General features: G+C 39.2%; 1 protein-coding gene across 5 annotated transcripts in view; it reads left to right on the forward strand.

Moving 5' to 3' along the window:
• Positions 1-40: 40 nt before the first annotated feature.
• Positions 41-21,207, forward strand: part of RMND1 (required for meiotic nuclear division 1 homolog) — a 67,088-nt gene continuing 45,921 nt past the window's right edge. For 2 of the 5 annotated variants that reach the window (XM_069069665.1, XM_069069667.1), the window contains exons 1-3: positions 41-229; positions 6,408-6,922; positions 20,528-20,636. In XM_069069665.1, the coding sequence (XP_068925766.1) occupies positions 133-229; positions 6,408-6,922; positions 20,528-20,636 (721 nt within the window). In that variant the 5' untranslated portion in view covers positions 41-132. Of the gene's footprint in view, positions 230-2,759; positions 2,861-6,407; positions 6,923-20,527; positions 20,637-21,207 lie in introns of all 5 variants that reach the window. The other 3 variants (XM_069069666.1, XM_069069668.1, XM_069069669.1) reach the window with 3 other exon arrangements.

Consider the following 21,207-nt stretch of genomic DNA (forward strand, 5'->3'; position numbering starts at 1 on the left):
TAGGCTTGGCAGCAGGCTCCGGAGGGGGCAGGGGAATGAGGAGGGAGGGGAAAGCTGTCACGTGAGCAGCACGCATGCTGCGTGCGTGCGCGGGTGTGAAGGTCGGCGGACCTAGCCAGCTGTGGAGGCGGCATGGGTCGGGTCTCTTCAGAGATTGGAGCTTTACGTTGGCGTTGTCGCGAACGGAAGCGTGTAGCCGCCGGCATTGCCTTCTCTCCTTTAGGCGGAGGTCAGTAACGGCCTAGCCCGGGCCTGCCCCTCGCTTCTCCTGGGCTGGGAGGAGTCTTTTCTCCCGGACCGCCGGGTTGGGGTGGTCGCCCCTCCTTCCCCTTCTGGGTCACGTGGCTTCCCCCTCCCCTGCTGACCTACCTGATTCTGCTAATGGTTCCCTACTTCTGCGCATGGAGCCAGGGAATAGAAAGATGAAAAAGATCCCTTCCCAGGTCCAGCACACCTGCTTGGGGACGTAAGAGGGAGGGTCTCGGGGAGAACTTGAAGGTCATCGTGGCCAGGCAAATTTCAGCTGGAACTGAGGTTCTGAGAAGTTAAGTGACTTGCCCAGGGTCATGCAGTAAATGGAAGAACTGAGATTCAAACTTGCTTCGTAGGATGGTGACCTTAGAGGGTTGCCATTGAGTCTTTTCAGTGGTGTCCGACTCTCAGCCCATTTGAGGTTTTCTTGGCAGAGATACTGCAGTGGTTTGCCATTTCCTTCTTCAGCTCATTTTACAGGTGAGGAAACCGAGGCAGACAGATGAAGTGACTTGCCCAGGGCCACAGTTAGTGAGTGTCTGAAACCAGATTTTAAGTCAGAAAGATGAGTTCCTGACTCCATACCCCATATTCTATCCTCTATCTCTCACCTCAGAGTAGGAGGAATCTCTTTTATGTTAAATTCAGCCAGGGGTCATTTGGGTAGAGCCTTAGACCCAGAGTTCAAAGGCAGCCTCAGACTCTCACTAAGCTTTGTGACCCTGAGCAAATCATTTAACTGCTAGATCTGTTCCAGTTTCCTTATCTCTAAAATGGGGATAATGGCATCCCCAACTCTCAAGGTTGCAAGGATAAAATGAGATAATATTTGTAAAGTATTTTGCAAAAACACAGCATTATATAAATGCTAGCTGTTACGGAAGGGACCCCTTTGGCAGCCTAGTGAAACCTTCAGACCCCTTCTCAGAGTATTTTTCTTAAATTCATAATTGAAGGAAATGCTCAGCTCCATTTAAAAGTTAGCAAAAATAAAGATGTATGTTTTCCTACCAAGATTATCAAACCCCTTGAAATCTATCTATGGCCCTACCACCAGTTAAGGACCCCTCTGCCTTAGAGATTACATAGTCTGGCCTCCTCATTTACAGATAATTAAATTTGAGACCCAAAGAGGTCAAGGGACTAGCCCAAAATTATACATCTTAAGTATGTAACAGAAGAAGGATTTGAACCCAAAAGATCCTCACTCCTAGTTTTGTATTCTTTTATGATGCCAAATCCATCACTCTTTTTGCTGGGAAGAAATAGTTATAATACAAGAAAGTCTGAGTCCAAATGATATCACCTTAAAGAATAAAGCTTATAATATCCTGTTTGAAAGGAACTGCCTGGTGCTCTAGTCACTTTTGTGACCCGTAAAAAAAAAATCATGAAAACAAACCAGGCACCCAAAAAAAGAACATTAATTAAATTTATTTTAAGAAACATTGTTCTAGAGTCTCACCCTTAGCTCTACAAACATTAAGTTTGAGTGAAAGATCCTGTAGGAAGAAAAAAACATTCCCACCCTCAAGGAACTTCTGTTTCTATTGACGGATAGATTATAATGTGTGCACAGATAAGTAAATCCCACATGGTTTAGGGAGTGGGTAGGAGGGAATGAGGGGAGTCTGGAATCAGAAAAGAAGTACTGTTGAAGGTGGCACAAGAGCTGAAATTGAAAGAAGCCAAGATTCTAAGAAGGAGAGGTGAGGAAGGGGGTCACTCCCAGCATAGGACAGCTTGGGCAAATGCACAGAAAGGATAGATGGAAAGTTGAGTCTAGGGAACAGCTCTGTTACAAGGCTAAAGCATACACTAAATGAAATTGAGTAATATGAAATATACCTGGAAAGATAAGTGAGAGCTAGACCATGGAAGACTTTTAAATGTCACCATGAAAAGTTTGGATTTTTCTTAGTCCTAAAGGGATAAAAAGCTACTGAGGTTTTCTGCCTATTGATAGAGTAAGACCTATGTTTTAAGGATATTAATTTGGCAGCTGTGTAGAGAATAGATTGGAGAGGCAAGAGAGTAGGAGCATGTTGCAATAAAGCATTTAATAAGTGATGAGGGAGGACCTCAGTGAAGTGGTACATGAGCACAGGGAGCAGGCTAAAGGTTTTGTAGAGATGAAATCAACAAGGCTTGCCAACTAATTGGAAGTGGGGGAGAGGAGGGGTGTAAGAGAAAGAGAAGAGTCAAGGATAAATTCAGATTTCAAACTTGAGTGATCAGAAGGATTGTGTTGCTGTCACAGAAATAACCAAATTTGGAAGAGATAGGGGTTTAAGGAAGAAAGATATAATAAGTTTAGTTTTAGACATATGGTTATAGATTTAGAGCTGAAAGGGACCTCAGAGACCATTTGCTCCATTCCCCTAGTTGTTAGTTGAGAACTTCAGTCCAAGAGACTTTAAATGACTTGCCAGAGGTCACTTGGGAATTAAATGGAGAGCCAAGATTCACACTCAGGTCTCTAAACTTTATCACATTTTCCACTGTAGGTGGAGATTCATGACTGGAATTCAAAATTGAGAGAGTTAGGATCACAGAATTTGAAGTTAAAGAAGGCCTTCCTTAGTCCCAGAGAGAAAAAGTCATATGAGTGAGTAAAACCATTTGGAGCTGGATGTGTGTGTGTGTTTACATTTATGAAAGTGTGCAAATAAGCTGTCCCAAAAAAAAGTCTTAGTGTAATGTTGAGCTTTAGTTGCTTAAAACTGCACTAAGAGTTTTGGAATATTGTGTCTGTGTCTATATCTACATTTGACCTCTTTGATGTTAATGAGATGACTAAAGGGAAAAGGTATAAAGACAGGAGCAGAGATGAAGGACAGATAAAAGTTCTTATTTTACTATTTTCTGTTTGTGTATTTAAAATTTCCTATTTGCTGGAAACATTTGGGTTTGTGATAAAACCAGGAATGCTTTGTAACTCTTGGTAACACATAATTTTTAGATTAGCTCTAAGGGCCTTTCTTGCTCTCAAATTTTTGTGTATGCCTGCATGAGTGACAGAATCACTGCACATTCTGGAAATGGGCAGTAAGAATGAGTCATGATAGTTTAAAAAGGCAGGCCAAATGAGGAGTTACAGAAAACTGGATAGTTGCTTTAGTAGAGTATCTGAGCAAGTTAGTAACTGCTCAGATAATGTGGTAGGCTTCCTAGCAGAGAATGGTTGTGGCTTTCTTGAGATGGCTGTATTTATTGAGGCATGTGGAAATGTTAAGTCCTAGAGGAAGATTAGTAATCTTGATGCCTGTCAAACAAACCATAATGTAGGGTTTTTTTTTCAAGTAACTTTTAAGTTTTTATATCATGGAAAGGTTAACAACAAGCCAGAGGATTGTATGTATGGCTGAAGATACAGCCACATGTGCACATTGTGCATGATCTTGCATAACATCAGACATCTTTCACAATAGCTTCTTAGTACATTGCAAACAAAGTTCACCATAACATTTTAAAACCCAACTAACTTCCAACTGATCACCAGAGAGAGGAGTTGTTGAAGGCATCATATTAGTGTATAGAAGAAATATGGTCCATGTTCCAGAGTATATAACTCTAAAGTATCAGTCTGGTATGATCCCTGTGGTTGTCTGCATACCTATAACTGACAAATTGATTTTGCTTGTTCTCTTCCCCCACAGCAGGACAAGACTGCAGTTACCCGTGTTTCCCTGATAATAAGACCTATCCCGAAAATAAGCCCTCCCCTTACAGTGTAAGATTCCTCTAAAATAAGCCCTCCCCCGAAAATAAGCCCTATTGAGATTGCTACTGTAGTGAAGGTGATCCCCTGCGCTACACGCTACATCACGGTACCCTCTGTATGCACCGTCGTACCTCCCCCCCGTGAAACGCATGCCACGCTCTGAGCTGCATCCAATCAGAGCTGCAGCAGTGAGCGCATCATCCTGTTCTTCCCCAGTGATTTGCTTATTGAATAAAGGTACATTTTTTTGTTCACATTTACCTGTTTATTAAAATTGCTGTCAATGTTCATTAAAATAAGCCCTCCCCTGAAAATAAGCCCTCTGGTGTTTTTCTGTCCAAAAATATAATAAGACAGTGTCTTATTTTCGGGGTAATACGTATTCAGGATAACAGCTTGTAGTGCCAGTTAAGTCTTTTACTGAGGCAGCCAATATCAGCCCTTTAAGATTTATACATCCTTCTCCTGGCAGCTAGGTGGCACAGTGAATAGAGCACCTGCCCTGGAGTCAGGAGGACCTGACTTCAAATCCGACCTCAAACAATTAACACTTACTAGCCATGTGACCTTAGGCAAGTTAACCCCAATTGCCCTGCCTTCTCCCCTCCAAAAAGCAAAAAAAAAGAAAAAAAAAGAATATATCCTTCTTCAATATGACAGCTAGGTATTACATTGAATAAAGCTGTAAACCTAGATACAGGGAGACCTGCATTCAAATTCAGCCTCAGACACTTAATTGCTGGCTCTGTGACCCTAGGGAAAGCACGTAATCTCTGTTTACCTCAGTTTCCTCAGCTGTAAAATGGGGATAACAGCACCTACCTTGCAAAGTTGTATCAAATAAGATAGTATTTGTGAAGCACTTAGAACACTGCCTGACATGTGGTGGGCACCATATAAAGCTTATTCCCTCTCTCCCTTTGGGCTCCCTTCTGCTATTGCCCCTGCTTAGGACACCCATTTTATTATGAACAAGGTCCAGGATTGAGCACGTTGCCTTCACATTTGCTGTATTTCTCATCTTCCATACCATCTCCAGCAGCTGGTATCATGCATGGAACACCCAAATTACTTCTAAAACAACAGCTTTTCATCACAACACCCCAGATTATAGAAGTTGACTTTGCTATCTTGCAGAGGCTTTGTCTTTAATAAATCAGTGCTACTCCCAAGAGGGGGAGGGCTCTCCATTGCAGCAGTTTCTTGGATCTAGTTTTCAGGAGAATTTACCTGAACAAGAACACTGTTGGATGTGGTCCTACTTGACTCTTTCTAGTGCTTTCCTATTAGATCTTCTATTTGGACTAATGTATCAGGGAACACTGAAGTACAAGTACAGCAGAACAAAGTGAATCCTGGTGTCACCTTAGATCCCAGGAGGAGTTACATGCAAGACCCTATGAACTCTTAGCTGTTTTAATTCAGATGATCCTGACCCATTGTAGGGAAAAGAGACAACCTGATAGGGGTCATCACCTTATCTGTGGACTTGGATGTTTCTGGTCATCACAAGTGTTTTATCCAAAGAAGACATCATTCCCCCCACTGTTGTGAGAAGTCTTTTTATACTTTGGTTTGTGCTGTTTCAGTGCTGCTTATGCTGGGGTGGTTTTAAGAATATTTTAGTGGTGGAAGTCCACCTAGGAAATTTTAGGGATCCCACCACCAGGGGGCAGGATGAGGTAAGAGGTAGTACCTGTTTGGTGTTGTGGGAAAGGAATCATCTCTTCCTGGGCTGTTCTTTCAAAGGTGCATTGAGGCCATTTTCCTTCCTTGCCCTCTGTGATGGGAGTCCCAGCCCATAAAAGGTTGAAGTTCAATGCTTCATCTTCCTCTTTAGCTGCCTTTTAAGGGAAAACTTTTCAAGAATTGTTTGCAGTGTTGATTGTTCAGGAGAGGGCAAGTAATGTAGTCTTCTCCTTATGTTCTTTTTAATTGATGATTTTAATTTGTACTTTTCAAAAGCTGATTTTAATCGTGTTTTGTGTTCCAAAACTCTTTATTATATTTTGAACCTGGAACCTAATTGAGGCTTGGCCTACAACTTTAAGTGAAGATAGAATGTTACCTTACTTAGGACTGGAACTGTTTCATTTTTATCCTTGTATCTTATCGCAGTTCCTAGTACATAGTTGTATTGAATAAATGTTGCTTGCTTGAAAGCTTAAAGTAACACGTTTGAGCTTTCAGGCATATCTTTTGGATTCCACTTAAGTGCTCTGTTATGCTTTCAGAATTTTACTCATCTCAAAAAAGAACATTTTCTTTGGAGCATGTTACACTGTATATATCTTGTATGTCCCTAGATAAGTGTCTCCCCAGTAGAATATGAGCTTCTTTAGTGCAAGGAGGATGTTTTTGCCTTTCTTTACCAATAAATGCTTGTTGAGTAACTGTTAAATGATAAACTCTGAAATTTTGTTTTGTTTAGTTTTGAGTGCAGTGATGCAAATTAAACTCCTCCAAGACCTGGCCAAGTCTCCCTGCATTTTAGCAAAAATATGCCAGTGCCAACGTCTCCCTAGAGTTCTTCATCCAACACTAAAACCACTAAAGGAATTTGAAAAGACAACATGCAGGACCTTGACAATAAATAGAAACTTGGATTTATACTGTTCTGAAACAACAGCTGATGGTTTGAAATGTTCATTTCCTGGACACATCAACTGGAAAATGTCAGCAGCAAACATAATATCTCGGTTGAAGACTGTCTTCTGCAGAGTTGAAAAAATGAATGTTCCATCCCTGAAATCTTTTGGTACTTCCAGAACAATGAATCACAAACTAAGTCTATTGTATACTAAGTGGCCTGTGAAAATAGTGAAGAGGCATTATTCATCTATGCCAACTGAAAAACTAGAAGTTCAACAAATCAAGAGACCACTAAAAGCATGTAGGACCAAACAGCCATCCAGGGCTAAGCTTCCACTTTCATCAGTGAATGAGGTAAAGTTCATATTGTTGCTGAATTCTCTGTTTAATAATAATCATGCATTCTAGATAGCTGTGAATGTAACACTACATCCATATTCTTGTATCAAGAATCAGCAAGTTAAACTGACTTAACTGGTTTTCATTGTTAAGACCTTTGATATTCTTAAAAGAACTCAATTCTTAATGTTTTAACTGTTGTTAATAATAGAAGTAAGTACACAATATAAGTATTTGTGGATAGATAATTTCTTAGATATTGGCCATGAAACAATTCAGGGCTTGAAACATACTGATATAACTCTTAATTGATGACCTCTGAGGCTCTTTCCAACCCTAAATCTATAGTTTTTTAAATCTTTGATCCTGCTGTAAGGGTATTCTGTACCTCCAGAGATATAAAGGGCAAAATTCAAAGAAATTCTGAAACAGTAGAGAGGAAAGGAAGACTATTTAGTCATTGACATAATGTTTCATATTTAATAAACATTTAGTTATATTTATTATATAATAATTAGTAATAAAGGTTTAATAACATCAGCATGTTCTCACAAAACCCATTTTGGTTAGGTAGAACATCAGGATTTTGTGGAATACAGTTTTGGGAAATGGCATTAGACTGTCGGTATAGTTTCCTTAAAAGAGAATAATGGGGGTGGCCACGTGGTACAGTGAGTAACAGCACCAGCCCCAGAGTCGGGAGACCTGGCATCGAATCCGGGCTTAGATCCTTAGCACCCACCCAGAAACACCTGGCTGTGTAACTTTGAGTAAGTTACTTAACCCCAATTGCTTAAAAAATAATTAATTTTAAAAAAAGAGAATAATGGTATTTGTATGACAAAATCCAGTCTACTATCAGGTTTATGGAAGAAACTCATCTTATTTTAGAGTTCACTGTCAAAATATATATTTTGTATTTTGGCATCATCCATGCATATAGATAATTACTCCCTTATCTGTTTGAAGTAGGGAAGAAATCTGACAATCCAAGTTGGAAAAGTAACAGGTATTGTTGTTCAGTCATTTTTCAATTATGTCCAACTCTTTGTGACTCTTTTTTGGGGTCGTCTTGGCAAAGATACTGGAGTGATTTTCGATTTCCTTCTCCAGCTTATTTTTCATTTGAGGTAACTGAGGCAAATAGGGTTAAATTTGTTACACAGCTAGGGTCACACAGCTAGTGATTATTAGATCAGATTTGAACTCAGTTGTTGACTCCAAACCTGGCAGTCTAGTTACTCAGCCACCTACCTGCCACAAGTTATATACAGGTAAATAGGAATAATTAAAAGAAGGAAAGCATTAGAGTTTAAAGGAGTTGAGAAAGACTTCCCTATAAAATATAGAATTTTAGTTGATATTTAAAGGAAGCCAGGAAAGCTATTAGGCAGAGAAGGGAGGAAAAAGAATGTTCCAGGCATGGTAGATAGCCAGAAAAAAGTACCTAGAGCTGAGAGAGAGTGTGTGCTTGGTTTGTTAAACAGCAAGGAAGCCAGTATCACTGGATTGAAGAGTACATGGTTGGGGAGTAAGGTGTAAGAAGACTGAAAAGGTAAGAGGGTTCAGATGAACTTTGACCACCAAACAACATTTTGAATTTGATTCTGGAGATTATAGGGAACCATTTGAATTTATTCAGGGGGTTGGGGGATGAATGGAAGATGAGTTAGACTGGAAAAAGATTTGTGGCAGGCAGACCCCACCAACAAGTTAGTACAGTAGTCCAGGTAGGAGGTGAGGAGGGCCTGGATCAGGGTAGTGGCAGTGTTAGAGGGGGGAAGAGACTGTATTTGAGAGATACTACAAAGGTGTAATGGATTTTCCTTGGCAAAAGATGGATATTGGAGAGTGAGAAATAATGCAGAATCTAGAATGACACCTAGCTCGTGAGCCTGATGGACTGGGATGATGCTGTTACTCTTTACAGTGAAGGGGAGAGGGTTTAGAGGGAAATACAGTGAATTTGGTTTTGGACATGTTGAGTTTAAGGTGTCTACTGACCATCTATTTCCAGTTGTCTGAAAGGCACCTGCAGATGTGAGTTTGAAAGTCCAAAGAGAGTTTAGGGCAGAATAGATAGGTTTGAGAATCATCAGCATAGGGATGGTAATTAAATATATGGGAGCTGATAAGATCGCTAAGTGAAAGAGGGAGAAGGGATGATATTTTAATTATAGGAAGTTGGAGACAGATCTATACTCTTTGCCTTCTTATATCACAACTCTGGCATTGCCACGCTAGATTTACTTAAAGCTTAGGTTTAGCTGATGTCTAAGATCTCTTCAGAGGTGGGGGGTAATAGAAAAGAGAAAGTGAAAAAGATGTAGACCTTCTCATAGTTCACAAGCCCCTTATGAGTCTGCAGTATGACCAACACCCATACTTCTCATTCATGATAAACACTTGTGGACCTGTGAATTGAACTTCAGGCTTACCCTGCTTGCCATTATTCATTTGGTTCTTTGGAGCACAGTGATACAGAATTGTTGATGTAATGAGTCTGGAGTACTATATAAATCCCTGAGGGAAAGACTACTCACAGAAAAGGGTGTGGGGGAGACCCTTATTAATTATTTATAGAATCTGAGTCCTTTATGACCATTCTGCATTTTGTATGGGTGAAACACAGGCTTTCTTGTACCTGAAAAGAAAGTAAAGAAAAAACCCCACCATGTTAGGTGAAATATCACAGGAAAAAAGTTAGTGCCACAGGAAGTGTCAAAAAAGGGATAATGAGCAAAGCAATCTTTCTATAAGATTTTACTGTGTTATGGTGGCTTTTGTGTATTTTGTATTAAGATTATTGTGAAAGTGATAAATCAATAAACATCTTGCCTGCTATTTACCATGCACTGGACTGGGAATTAAAAAAAAATAAAGGTAAAAGAGAGCCCTTGCTCTTGTGATAGTAAGGAGTTCACAATCTAGTGGAGGAAACAATATGCTAATAACTAGGTGCAAACCAACTATATATACAGGATCTTTGGAAATAATCAACTGAAGGAAGGCATTAGAATTCAGGGGAATTGGGGAAGACTTCCTGTTGAAGGTGGGATTTTAACTAGGACTTCATGGAAGCCAGGGGGTGGAGAAGAGGAAGCAATGAATGCTATGTTAGATATGTCTTATCATCCTTTTTAACCTAATAGCACTAGGAAAACTTCGAGTTGAGTAAGTAGTAAGATTGCAAATGAAATAAATAGCATCAAGGTACAATACTTGAAAACTTTCAGTAATATATTGCAAGAAAAGAAAGGAAAAATTCTGGTGATATTTTTATAATGGGGGAATGAAGTACATTCCTCTCTATTTTCTTCAATGATAGAACATTGCTTCTTAGAGTTTTGTTATTTTCATTTAGGTAATGCTTCTATTGTACAAGAAAATCCTTTGGAATTAAAAAGGGTCCTTAACACTTTCTTTAGCTGTCTAGTGCCACCTACTGGAACATGTTTTCTTTAGCTGGAAAATCATGTGGAATATGCCTTTTAGAGAAAATATTACTGATAGACCTTGTTTGCCTTATCCAGTACCATTCCTTGATGGGTTTGGCACATATATTTTGAAGCAAGATAGTGATCTGTAATAGTCATCTTTATTTGTAATCCAGTAAAAGGTTACATGAAACTGTAAGGGGTTTATAAATTTAATGCTATGCAAAGAGAAAGTTCAAAGATAAAGAGTTAATTAAAACTATAGATTTAAAAAAAAAATTTGAGTAGAGATTTTTAAATTTTTATTGATATTTTACAATACCTACATTGCCCAATCTATCCGTCCCTCTTCTCCCAGAGAGATAGCCTTTATGATAAAAAAGGAGGGGAAAAAACAATTTAGAAACACTAACCAGTATTGAAGAAATCTGCTATTATTTGTAGTGTTCCATACCTGTATCCACTACCCTACTGCTATTTCCCTCCCCCACCCAAAAAAAAGCAAAGAGGGAAGTGTCTTTTCTTGAGATAAGACAGTTTTAAGCTGAATCTAAGAATAATCTGAGAGAACTTCTTTGGTGAGATAACTCCCTCACAATTAGAACAAATCCTGAGGCAGAGCTGGCCTAATTTCCAGTGAGTTCCTTAAGCATTCTTCACTCTATATAACTCCCTTAACTGTCAGGCAGGACCTAGGTACTGGACATCCACCTTGTTGCTGCTGTGCTTGCTTTACCACCACACCCCACCATCATCCACATTCCTCTATCTCTCTTTCTTCAGATTGCAAATCAAGTCAGCATCACCTTGTTCCTCCTTGAGAGTGCTCAAGTCCAATCTGCAAGCGTTTACTGAGCACCTGCAGTGTGACAGGCACTGCAGATAAAAAGAGAGGCAGAAACCAGTCACCACTCTCAAGGGACTCACAGACTAATTTCCTCTATGCTGATGAAATAATTCGTACAGTCCAAAAAGGTAGTAAATAGAGGTTATGTTGCAAAGGGGACTACAAGTGGAAGTGCTCCTATCTAGCTGTAACATTGACGACTATTAATTGTGTACTCGTGTGATTTTAAAGGAAAAAACAAGAAGGAATGTTTTCCATTCTTTAAGCAGAAACTAAGCATTCTTGCCAGGATAGACAACAGGTCATATTTAAGGAGTAAAACTCATTGCTTGCCACTGGTTGGAATGACTATCAGTACATACATGGTCATCTCAGCTGAATCAACACAGTCTGCCTTACTAAATATTCTGGTTGACTATCCTTTGCCTGCTATGATAAAGTAAATCTCCATTGCTTAACTGTTAGATGGACTATGAGTATTTAATTCTAATGATACTGAATACTGAACCTGATCTCTTCTTTGCCACCCTCATTCCCTTTCCTGTATAATACTTATTTGCATTCATTTTGTATTGCCCCAGGCAGATATAAGCTCCTTCAAGGTAGGGACTTTAATACAGATGTTTGTTTTAACAATACCTTATTGGTAATAGTATAGTAATGACTTAGCAAGTATTTCTCAAACTTAATTGTCCTGTGAAGGTAGGACTTAAAAGTTGGGAATCTCCTTATCTTCTGTTGATGACAGACTAGTTATGTTAATGTCTTGCTCTGAAATGACCCTTCAGGCCACTGGTCCATTACAGGTACAGAATAAATCAGATGTTAGCTATAGCAGATATAGGACACCTTCTTCCAATCTGCTTAGCATCAAAATTTAGAGCCTACATGTCCTAGTCTTACCCAGGCCCTCTCATTCCTGCAAGGTCGTAAGGGGAAAGATATTAAATACAGGAAACTCCCAGTAAATGGGGAAGGCAGAGAAGGCATAAAGCATTTATTAAGTATGCTAATCAGAGTGCTGAGTGCTTTACAAACATTATCTCATAGTCTCAGTAAAGCCCTTTGTACTTGATTCCCACCAACCTTTTTATTTGTCTGTTCTTTGTACAATCTTGTATCATACCTGTGACCTTGTATGTTTAACCCTTTAGAAGTTGCAATTTCTTCATTCACAGTGTGCAAGTAGTAACAAGGAAGCAACAGTGCCTGAAGAGGCAGAGAGAAATCCTAACCTCTATCAGGAGTCCATAGGGTGGAAGAATGGAAGAAGATCATTTGGTGCTAAATGATAGGTATGGGATGAATCTTAGGAAGAAACTATTCTCTAAGTATAAAACAGAGCTTTGTACTGTAACAAGTAAAGATTTGAATCAGTGAACAAAATGAGACCCTTGTGTGTGTGATTCCTGCCTCAGGTGTACCAATGTAGTTATTTGTCAGATAGACATAGATCACAGAGACCTCTGTTATTTTCTAATGCATGTGTTTGGGATATGACCAAAAAAAGCTTCCTGAGATTTCTCAAACCTGATAGCCGCTATTCTTGGTAGTACTGTCAGAAGGAATCTAAAAGTCATTACTGAGGCCTATAAAGTCCTAGGACGGAAATTGATAATTTCAGGTATACACCTGGTGTTCTTATTACTGCTAGCATTTAAATGTAAGGGCTCCGGAAAAGAGTTGAATTTAGGAAGTGAACAATTAGATATAAAGAAGATATCTGTACTTCTGAACCATACCTTAATATAAAGTCATGCCAAGTTCTTGTTCAGGTATAGGTTATACCTAAAGAGGGCCTAAAATATATTTGCTGGAAGGCTTGCAAAGCTAAACAAGACTACTTTAAACCAAAGAGGAAAGGACAAAGCTGAGTACAGGAAGAAACCTTACAGTAGAAAGTTCATCATAGGAAGAAGAACAGCAGTGGAGAGGATTAATAATTCATAGAAGACAATATCTAAGAGTAGATATGGTAATTTTTAAAAATGGCAACTGATTACCATCCATAAAATACATTCAGTAGGTGAAATAGTGATCCTAATGCAGGGAGGCACATTTAAGCCTCTTGGGCACTTGATAGGTTAGGCCTTATGGCTGGGATAGGGCAGCTATAAGGCTCAGTGCATAGAGGTCTGGGACTAGAGTCAGGAAGACCTGAGTTAAAGTCCATTCTCAGATACTTACCAGCTGTGTAGTCCAGGGCAAGCCTCTTAACTGCTGTCTGCCTCAGTTTCTTTAACCCTAAAATGGGGATAATTATAGGACCTAACTCCCAGGGTTGTTGAGAGGATCAAATGAGATAACACATATGAAGTACTTAGCACAGGGCCTAGCTCAGAGTAGTTACCTAAATATTCATTGGCTGAATAACTTAAGTAGGATCTCAACAATTGAAATTTCCTCTTGAGGGCAGCTAGGTGGTGCAGTGAATAGAGCACCAGCCCTAGAGTCAGGAGGAAGTGAGTTCAAATCTAGCCTCAGACACTTAACACTTACTAGCTGTGTGATCTTGGGCAAGTAACTTAACTCCAAGCCTTCCCCCCTCCAAAAAAAGCAAAGAAGAAGAAGAAATTTCCTCTTGGGTTCCTGTAATAGTAATGGAATATAAAGATCCCCCTGTATTGGCTTGGTTTTCAAATTGATTGTGTTAAAACCCAGAGCTTGTGAATCCCACTTGTGGAATGGACTTGTTGATGTGAAAAGAGAGGGCTGAACTGGGAGGAGCTGGTGACATAAATTTAGAGAGACACAAGAAAAGAGAGAGGCAGAAGAACTTTTTGGAAGCAGCATCTTGGAGGCAGAGAGAGACGGGGAGGATTGCTGAGGGCCACTTTGAATTGCCCAGGACTTTTGAGAGCTGCCACCCAGAGCTGCCAAGGACTGAGGAGACATGGCTGTTATGCTGGTACTTTGTCTGTTTTGATGTTGTTTTGCCAGATTTGTCCACTGGTGAAAGACAGTCCTGTTGTTGTAGAGGCCTTGGAACCTTGCTGTTGGTTCAGAGCTCCTGAGACTGTTCTGCAGACAGAGAGTGAATTCTGTCCACTGGTGAAGGACAGTACTGTTGTTGCAGAGGTCTTGCAACCTTGCTGTTGGTTCAGAAGCCCTGAAGAAGAATTTTCTTGTTGTATGTTTACAGAAATCCTAGAAGAGGGTTTTGCTAATGTTTTCAGGGGTTCTAGGACTGTTCTGCAGACAGAGAATGAATTAATGAAGACACTGGCAATGTATCTTCTGGCCTTGCTAAGCTTTGTCTCCCCAGGAACAAAGATTGCTGAGAACTTGCCTCCTGTCAAGATGAAGAAAAGACCTCCATTTGGGTATTAAATGCTGTGATTAAGCTTATAACTCTGGGGTAGATTCAGTTGTGATCCAAGGGTGGGGAACTTTTGACCTTTTTGTGCTCTGTGATTAAACAAATGAAAGTACTTTACTTATGATTGGAAACTAATCTCCATTTGAGAAGAGGGACTTTGTGACTGATTAAATGAATGGTAATGTCCAGGGGTGGGGTGGTACTTGGAGATTATTGAATCACACTTAGTAAATGCTGTATTTTGACTGATGTCATATTTTCATCTTCTCTGTTCTTAATTTTTCACTGAATAAAATGGAGAGCACCTATGCTGGTATTTTGAACCTTGGGAAGTTGCCTTTGCTTGGCATTACAGTTCCATCTTTGCCAAAAGTAGAGTTAATGCAGCCTGATTAATTGTAATGACAAATCTTGGTCCAGAAAACTTGATGAGTATATACACTCTTCCTTCCTAATAGGGGAACATTTTATGAAGAATGGGCATTATAAGAATGTGGCAGGTTGCTTTTTCTCAAATATCTTTCTTTTTTTTAAGGCGTTCAGGGTAGCTGGGTGGGAACAAGATTAAAGAGAAATGATTGGTCAAAAAGAAAACAACAATTTAAAAATCAAGCTACTGATACATTTTTGACTTGCCTTAATTCAGTTCAACAAATATTAAGTGCCTGTTGCATGCAAGGCACTATACATGTGCTGAGAATATAAAAATTGAAATAAGCCTTGCTATTAAGAATTTTATCTCCAATTGGGAGAGAACAGCATGGTTTAGATAAGTATAACATAGCATAAGAAATGAAAGGGGTAAAGGTGAGATCTAAAGATATTTTTCTATAAGCTAGTTGTTATTCTTGGAATCAGGAAGACCAAAGTTCAAATTTGGCTTCAAACACTAGCTGTGTGGCCAGGGACAAGTCACTTAACCTCTCCCTGCCTCAGTTTCCATATCTGTAAGATGAGGATAATAATAATAGCACCTACTTCCCAAGGTCTTTTGTATGGATATAATGATTTTAAAGTATTTTGCAAACCTTAAAGCCATATATAATAATAGCTGACATAATTTCAGCAGCAATTTGAGGCAGGAAAAAACAGTGATGATGAGAATTGATAGAGCATCATGAAGAAGTTAGTACCTAAGATGAACCTTCTGAAGAAGGAGAAAGATTCTGAAAGACCAAGATGAAAATGCTTCCCAGAAATGGGAGAAAGCTGTGAGTCACAGAAACATGAGGTGTCCTAGCATCCCTAGGGAACAGTTAATACTACAGTCTGGTTGTAAACTAAAGTACTTGGGGAATAATGTAAAATAAGACTGGAGGATAAGGTCAGAGCCAGAGGTGATGATCTTAAATGGCAAACTAAATGATATAAAGTCATGTTTTGCAAAAGGATGACCAGAAAAGGTCTAGGACCACTTCTAGGGATAGATGGTAACAGATGGTAGAGAAAAGGCAGGAATACTTAACTTCTGCTGTTTTTGTTTTTCTGCCAAGGAGAATGATCTTTGTATTGGAAGGCTAGAGAAGAAATGACCAACAGGGAGTTGAACTTAAAATAGGTGAGGAAGTGATAATAAAGCATCTGGCTGCCCTCAGTAACTTCTTATTACCAGGGCTAGATGAGTAATGGCAGAAGTGATTTCTGATTCAAAGCTGAGGAGGATGGAAGAAATACTGCAGGACTAGAAGAGAGCAGGCATCCTATTTTGTTAAAAGAAAAAAAGCAAAGATGATGGAGTCTCCAAAGACAGGCCAGTGAGCTTTTATTTTTTACTTTATCAAATGCTTTATTAACTTCTAGTTTACATCATTCATTCCCGCAAGATTTTGAGTTACAAATTTTCTCCCCTTTTTTCTGCCACCCCAAAATAGCGCTTCCCCTCCATTGTAACCATTTTCCCTTGCCTCTTCTATATGAGATAGCATTCTGTCTCTTCCCATCTCCTCTCATTATATTCCTCTCTCACCTCTTAATTTCACCTTTTAAATATCATCCCTTCCTATTAAATTGGTCCTGTGCCCTCTATGTATACCTGTACACATACATACACATACTCACATATGTATTCATACGCCCATATACACTCCTATATAGACATATATATGTATGAGTGTGTGTGTTATATATACACATACACACATTTCTATTTCCTTCAACTATTCTCATACTGAGAAAAGTTTCACAAGTTACAATTATCATTTTTCCATGTAGGAATGTAAATAGTTCAATTTTGATAGGTTCCTTATGATTTCTTTTCCCTGTTTACCTTCTCATGCTTCTCTTGCTTCTTGTATATTAATGTCAGATTTTCTGTTTAACTCTGGTTTTTTTCATCAAGAATGCTTGAAAGTAGGGGCGGCCAGGTAGCACAGCAAGTAAGAGCACAGGCTCCAGTGTCGGGATGACCTGGAGATCGAATCCCGGGCTCAGACACTTAGCACCCACCCAGAAACACCAGGCCGTGTAACCTTGAGCAAGTTACTTAACCCCGATTGCTTTAAAAAAAAAAAAAAGAATGCTTGAAAGTCTTCTATTCCATTGAATGACAATATTTTCCCCTGAAACATGATACTCAGTTTTGCTGGGTAGGTGATTCTTGGTTTTAATCCCAGCTCCTTTCTCCTCCAGAATATCATATTCCAAGCCCTTTGATCCCTCAGTGTAGAAGCTGCCAGATCCTGTGTTATCCTGATTGTGTTTCTACAATATTCAAATTGTTTCTTCCTGGCTACTTGTAATATTTTCTCCTTGATCTGGGAATTCTGGAACCTAGCTATAATATTCCTAGGAGTTTTCTTTTGGGGATCTTTTTCGGGAGGTGATTGGTGGATTCTTTCAAACTCTAGTTTGCCCTCTGGTTCTAAAACATCAGGGCAGTTTTCCTTGAGAATTTCTTGAAGGATGATTTCTAGGTTCTTTTTTTTTTTTTGATCATGGCTTTCAGGTAGTCCAATAATTTTTAAATGATCTCTCCTGGATCTGTTTTCCAGGTTAGTGGTTTTTCCAATGAGATATTTCACATTGCCTTCTATTTTTTCATTTGTTTGTATCTGTTTAATAGTATCTTGATTTCTCATAAAGTCACTAGCTTCCATTTTCTCCTGTCTAATTCTGAAGGAATGATTCTCTTCAATGAGCTTTTGAGATTCTTTTTCCATCTAGCAAATTTGGCTTTTTTAGGCCTTCTCCTCATTCCCTTTTTGAGCTTCTTTTGCCATTTGTTAGTCTGTTTTTTAAGGTGTTATTTTCTTCAGTCAGGTTGTTGACTCTCATTTCATAGTTTTCTTGCATCGTTCTCATTTCTCTTCCCAATTTTTCCTCCACTTCTTTTATTTGGTTTTTAAAATCCTTCTTAAGGTCCTCTATGGCCTGTAACCAGCTCATATTTTTCTTGGAAGCTTTTGGTTCAGGAGTCTTGACTTCACTGTCTTCCTCCTATTCCATGCTTTAATCCTTTTTGTCCCCAAAATAGGAGTGTAAAGTTGTATTGCTCTGCTTGCTTTGCTTCCCTTGTTTGCTCATGTTGCCACTCAATTACTTCACTTTTGAGTTTTTGCCACAGTAGAACTCTGCTACCAGACAAGGGAGCTTTGTCCGAGTCACTGGGGTTTTTGCAGCTGCTGGAGCTGTTAGTTGGGTGCCCTCTCTGAGCCTCCACATGTTCTGGCAAGCAGGTCATGCACCCCAGGACTTCCACCCTAGACCCTAATCCAGATCCAAGCAGGTTAAAGCAAGAGTGATTTCCCCTCAGACTGGTCGCTTGGTCCCCTTACAGTCTGCAAGCCAGGAGCCAAAGCTCACACGTGGCTGCAGCTAAATGGCCACAGTGCCTCAGCGACTTCTCCCTCTAGGGGGTAAAGGCTGGACCGCATTCCCGAACTACCGGATCCCAAAGTCCACACTGCAGTGACCTCTCACTTTGTCCTTAGCAGCTATGTGTTGAATATTCTGGAAACCACCCAGCTGCTGGTGATCTGAAGTCCCTCCAGCCAGTAGCTGGCTGTGGCTGCCCTGAGGGTAAAACCTCAGCTCACACAGTACTGGGCGTGGCTCCCAACACACTGCACTGGCCCCTTCCTGCGAGCCTACCGGGCTGTCTTCAGTGGGAGGTTAGCTTCTCTCTGTCATTTTGTGGGTTCTGTAGCTCCAAAGTTTTTCTAGAGTCATTTTTTACATGAACTGGGGGAGGTGGAAGCTGGAGCTGCGAGGAAGTCCAGTTTTTACTCCACCATCTTGACTGCCACTCCAGTGAGCTTTTAAGAAGGGAAAGTGGATTATCTTTGTTTCCTATTTTGACACTAAGCAGCTAGATTGGCAGAATGCTTTAGGGAGACAGACTTAATCTTAACAAATCATTTGACAAATCTTAGAAATGATAGAAGTTACGAAGCATCACATTTAGACTTTGTATAAGGATAAGCTTCTTAAGAATTAGAGCCATCTAAAAGTGCAGTGGGAGGGAATGGATTGTCCCACACTAGAAGACTTAAGGCACTTTGGTATGTTGCAGAGGGAAATCTTTCAGTTATGGTTTGGAGTAGATAGTCACTTAGTTTCAATGCTGAAATGCTGTGATTCTGTTAAATTTAAGGCTTGGCCTTGATGGCAGTATAGTTAAATGGATTCAAGATTGGTTGAATGACTAGAATAGTCATGACTTGATATCAGCATTGAGGACCCCTACTGGAATGCATATAGGATATGTTTGTGGCCATGAGGCTTTGAGTTTTTGTTTTTTTAAATCAGTGTCTTAGGAATATATATCTTGCTTATCAGATTTGCCAGTAACATCAAGTTGGGAAGGATAAATAACATTTTGGATGGCAGAATCAGGAACCCAAATGATCTCAATCCAAAATGGTGGCCAAATCTAAGAAGATATTTAATAATGCTTTTTACTTAACCTTACATTTGGGTTTCAAATAATCTCATAGGATTGGAAGGACATGGCTGGATACCAGATCATGCTTAAAATATTTGCTGGTTTTAGTGGACTACAAGCATAGTATGACTCAGCATAGCAGCCAAACACCAATGTGATCTTAGATTGCATTAAGAGAGGTTTACTCAGGCAGCTAGGTGGCACAGTGAATAGAGCATCGGCCCTGGAGTCAGGAGGGCCTGAGTTCAAATCCAGCCTTAGACACTTAACACGTATTAGCTGTGTGACCCTGGGCAAGTCACTTAACCCCAATTGCCTTGCCTTCCCCCTCTTGGAAAAAAACAAACCAAAAAAGCAACAACAAGAAAGGTGTACTATACAGATTAAAAGAAATGATAGACCTGCTGTATTCTGCCATGGTCAGACACATTTGGAGTTTTTTGTAAGTCATAATAAGAATGACATTAATAAGGGTGACCAGGGAGTTGAAGGGCTCTGAACTCATAATATATGAGGACAGGTTTAAAGAACTTTAGATATTTATCTTGGAGAAGAAATGACTTAATAGGCACTATGAGAGAGCTCTTCAAGTATCTGGAGAGGATCATGTAGAAGACGGATTTAGTTTCTTCTACCTTGGCCCAGAAGGCAGAACTTGGAGAATGTGGATCGAAGAATTGATGGAAGAAAAACTTCCTAGCAATTTGAATTGTCTGAAAGTAGAATGGGCCACAAAGCCATTGGAATCTGAAAATTGTTTAGAAATGAGGTTTTTTTTTATTCACCTTTTTAACCACCATATGTAAAAATAAGTTTTACTGTACTAGGACCTGGTAGAAGACAGAACCTTATCAACAAGGATGTCATTTTCCAAGCCAAGGAGTTGTCAGTTTCATATTAGTCAAACTGAAATCCTGGACTGACTTTTATTGCTTTAAAGTAGAAATATTGTGTAATAAATGTTACAATTATAAAATATCTTCAAAGTATACTTTCTCTTTGGATAACCATTATTTATTTTCAGAAACTTTGTGTATCTGGAGCTCTAGTTGTGCAAATCCAGTCTTATAGAGTGATAAATTATAGTGACTTGAACCTTTTAGTAACCTATGTTGTATTGTTCTCATTGGTACAGGACCTGATGCACTGCACAGCTTTTGCAACAGCAGATGAATATCATCTTGGTAATCTGTCCCATGAATTGGGATCTCATGGATACATGGAAATAACCAACTTGCCTAGAGGTATGTTTTTATGTGAAAGCCATAAGAGTATATTAGAAATAGAATTTGTTTAAAAAAAAAACAAACAGTTGTCTATGTCTTATTTATTTGAAGAACTGTCATATTTACATTTTCCACAGCCAAGTAAAGTTTTTACACAGATAACATATTCATATTAGAAAAGAATAATGTATTTGCATATGTCAATTGTCATAGACAAAAATAGAAATTTTTTTTTACATTATTAAGTACTTTGAAGGTGGAAGGTCCATTTCCTCTTATTTTTGTCCAGTTTAAAACTATATTATGGCTACAAAATCACTAGTCCTAGGGATCCTGAACAATAAGAACTTTTGAAGTAAATCACCCATTGCTTATCATTCAAATACTTAAAAACTAAAGTTCATGCTGTTGTAACCAGATAGATTCTTTGAAGGTCTAAAATAAGAGGAAAGATTCCCCCCAAAAAGAGGTGGTGATGGTGGTAATCACATTTTAGTCACAATTTAGGGTCATCTCAGTGAACGGTGTTACTTGAATAAAAACATATAAAGACCGTGATTAGAGGAAACTTTACAAAGCATTTGTTCAT

The sequence above is a fragment of the Petaurus breviceps genome, unplaced genomic scaffold (genome assembly GCF_028583685.1).
Source record: "Petaurus breviceps papuanus isolate PSGF00001 unplaced genomic scaffold, PetGlider_PUasm1.0 90784, whole genome shotgun sequence".
Lineage (NCBI taxonomy): Eukaryota > Metazoa > Chordata > Mammalia > Diprotodontia > Petauridae > Petaurus > Petaurus breviceps.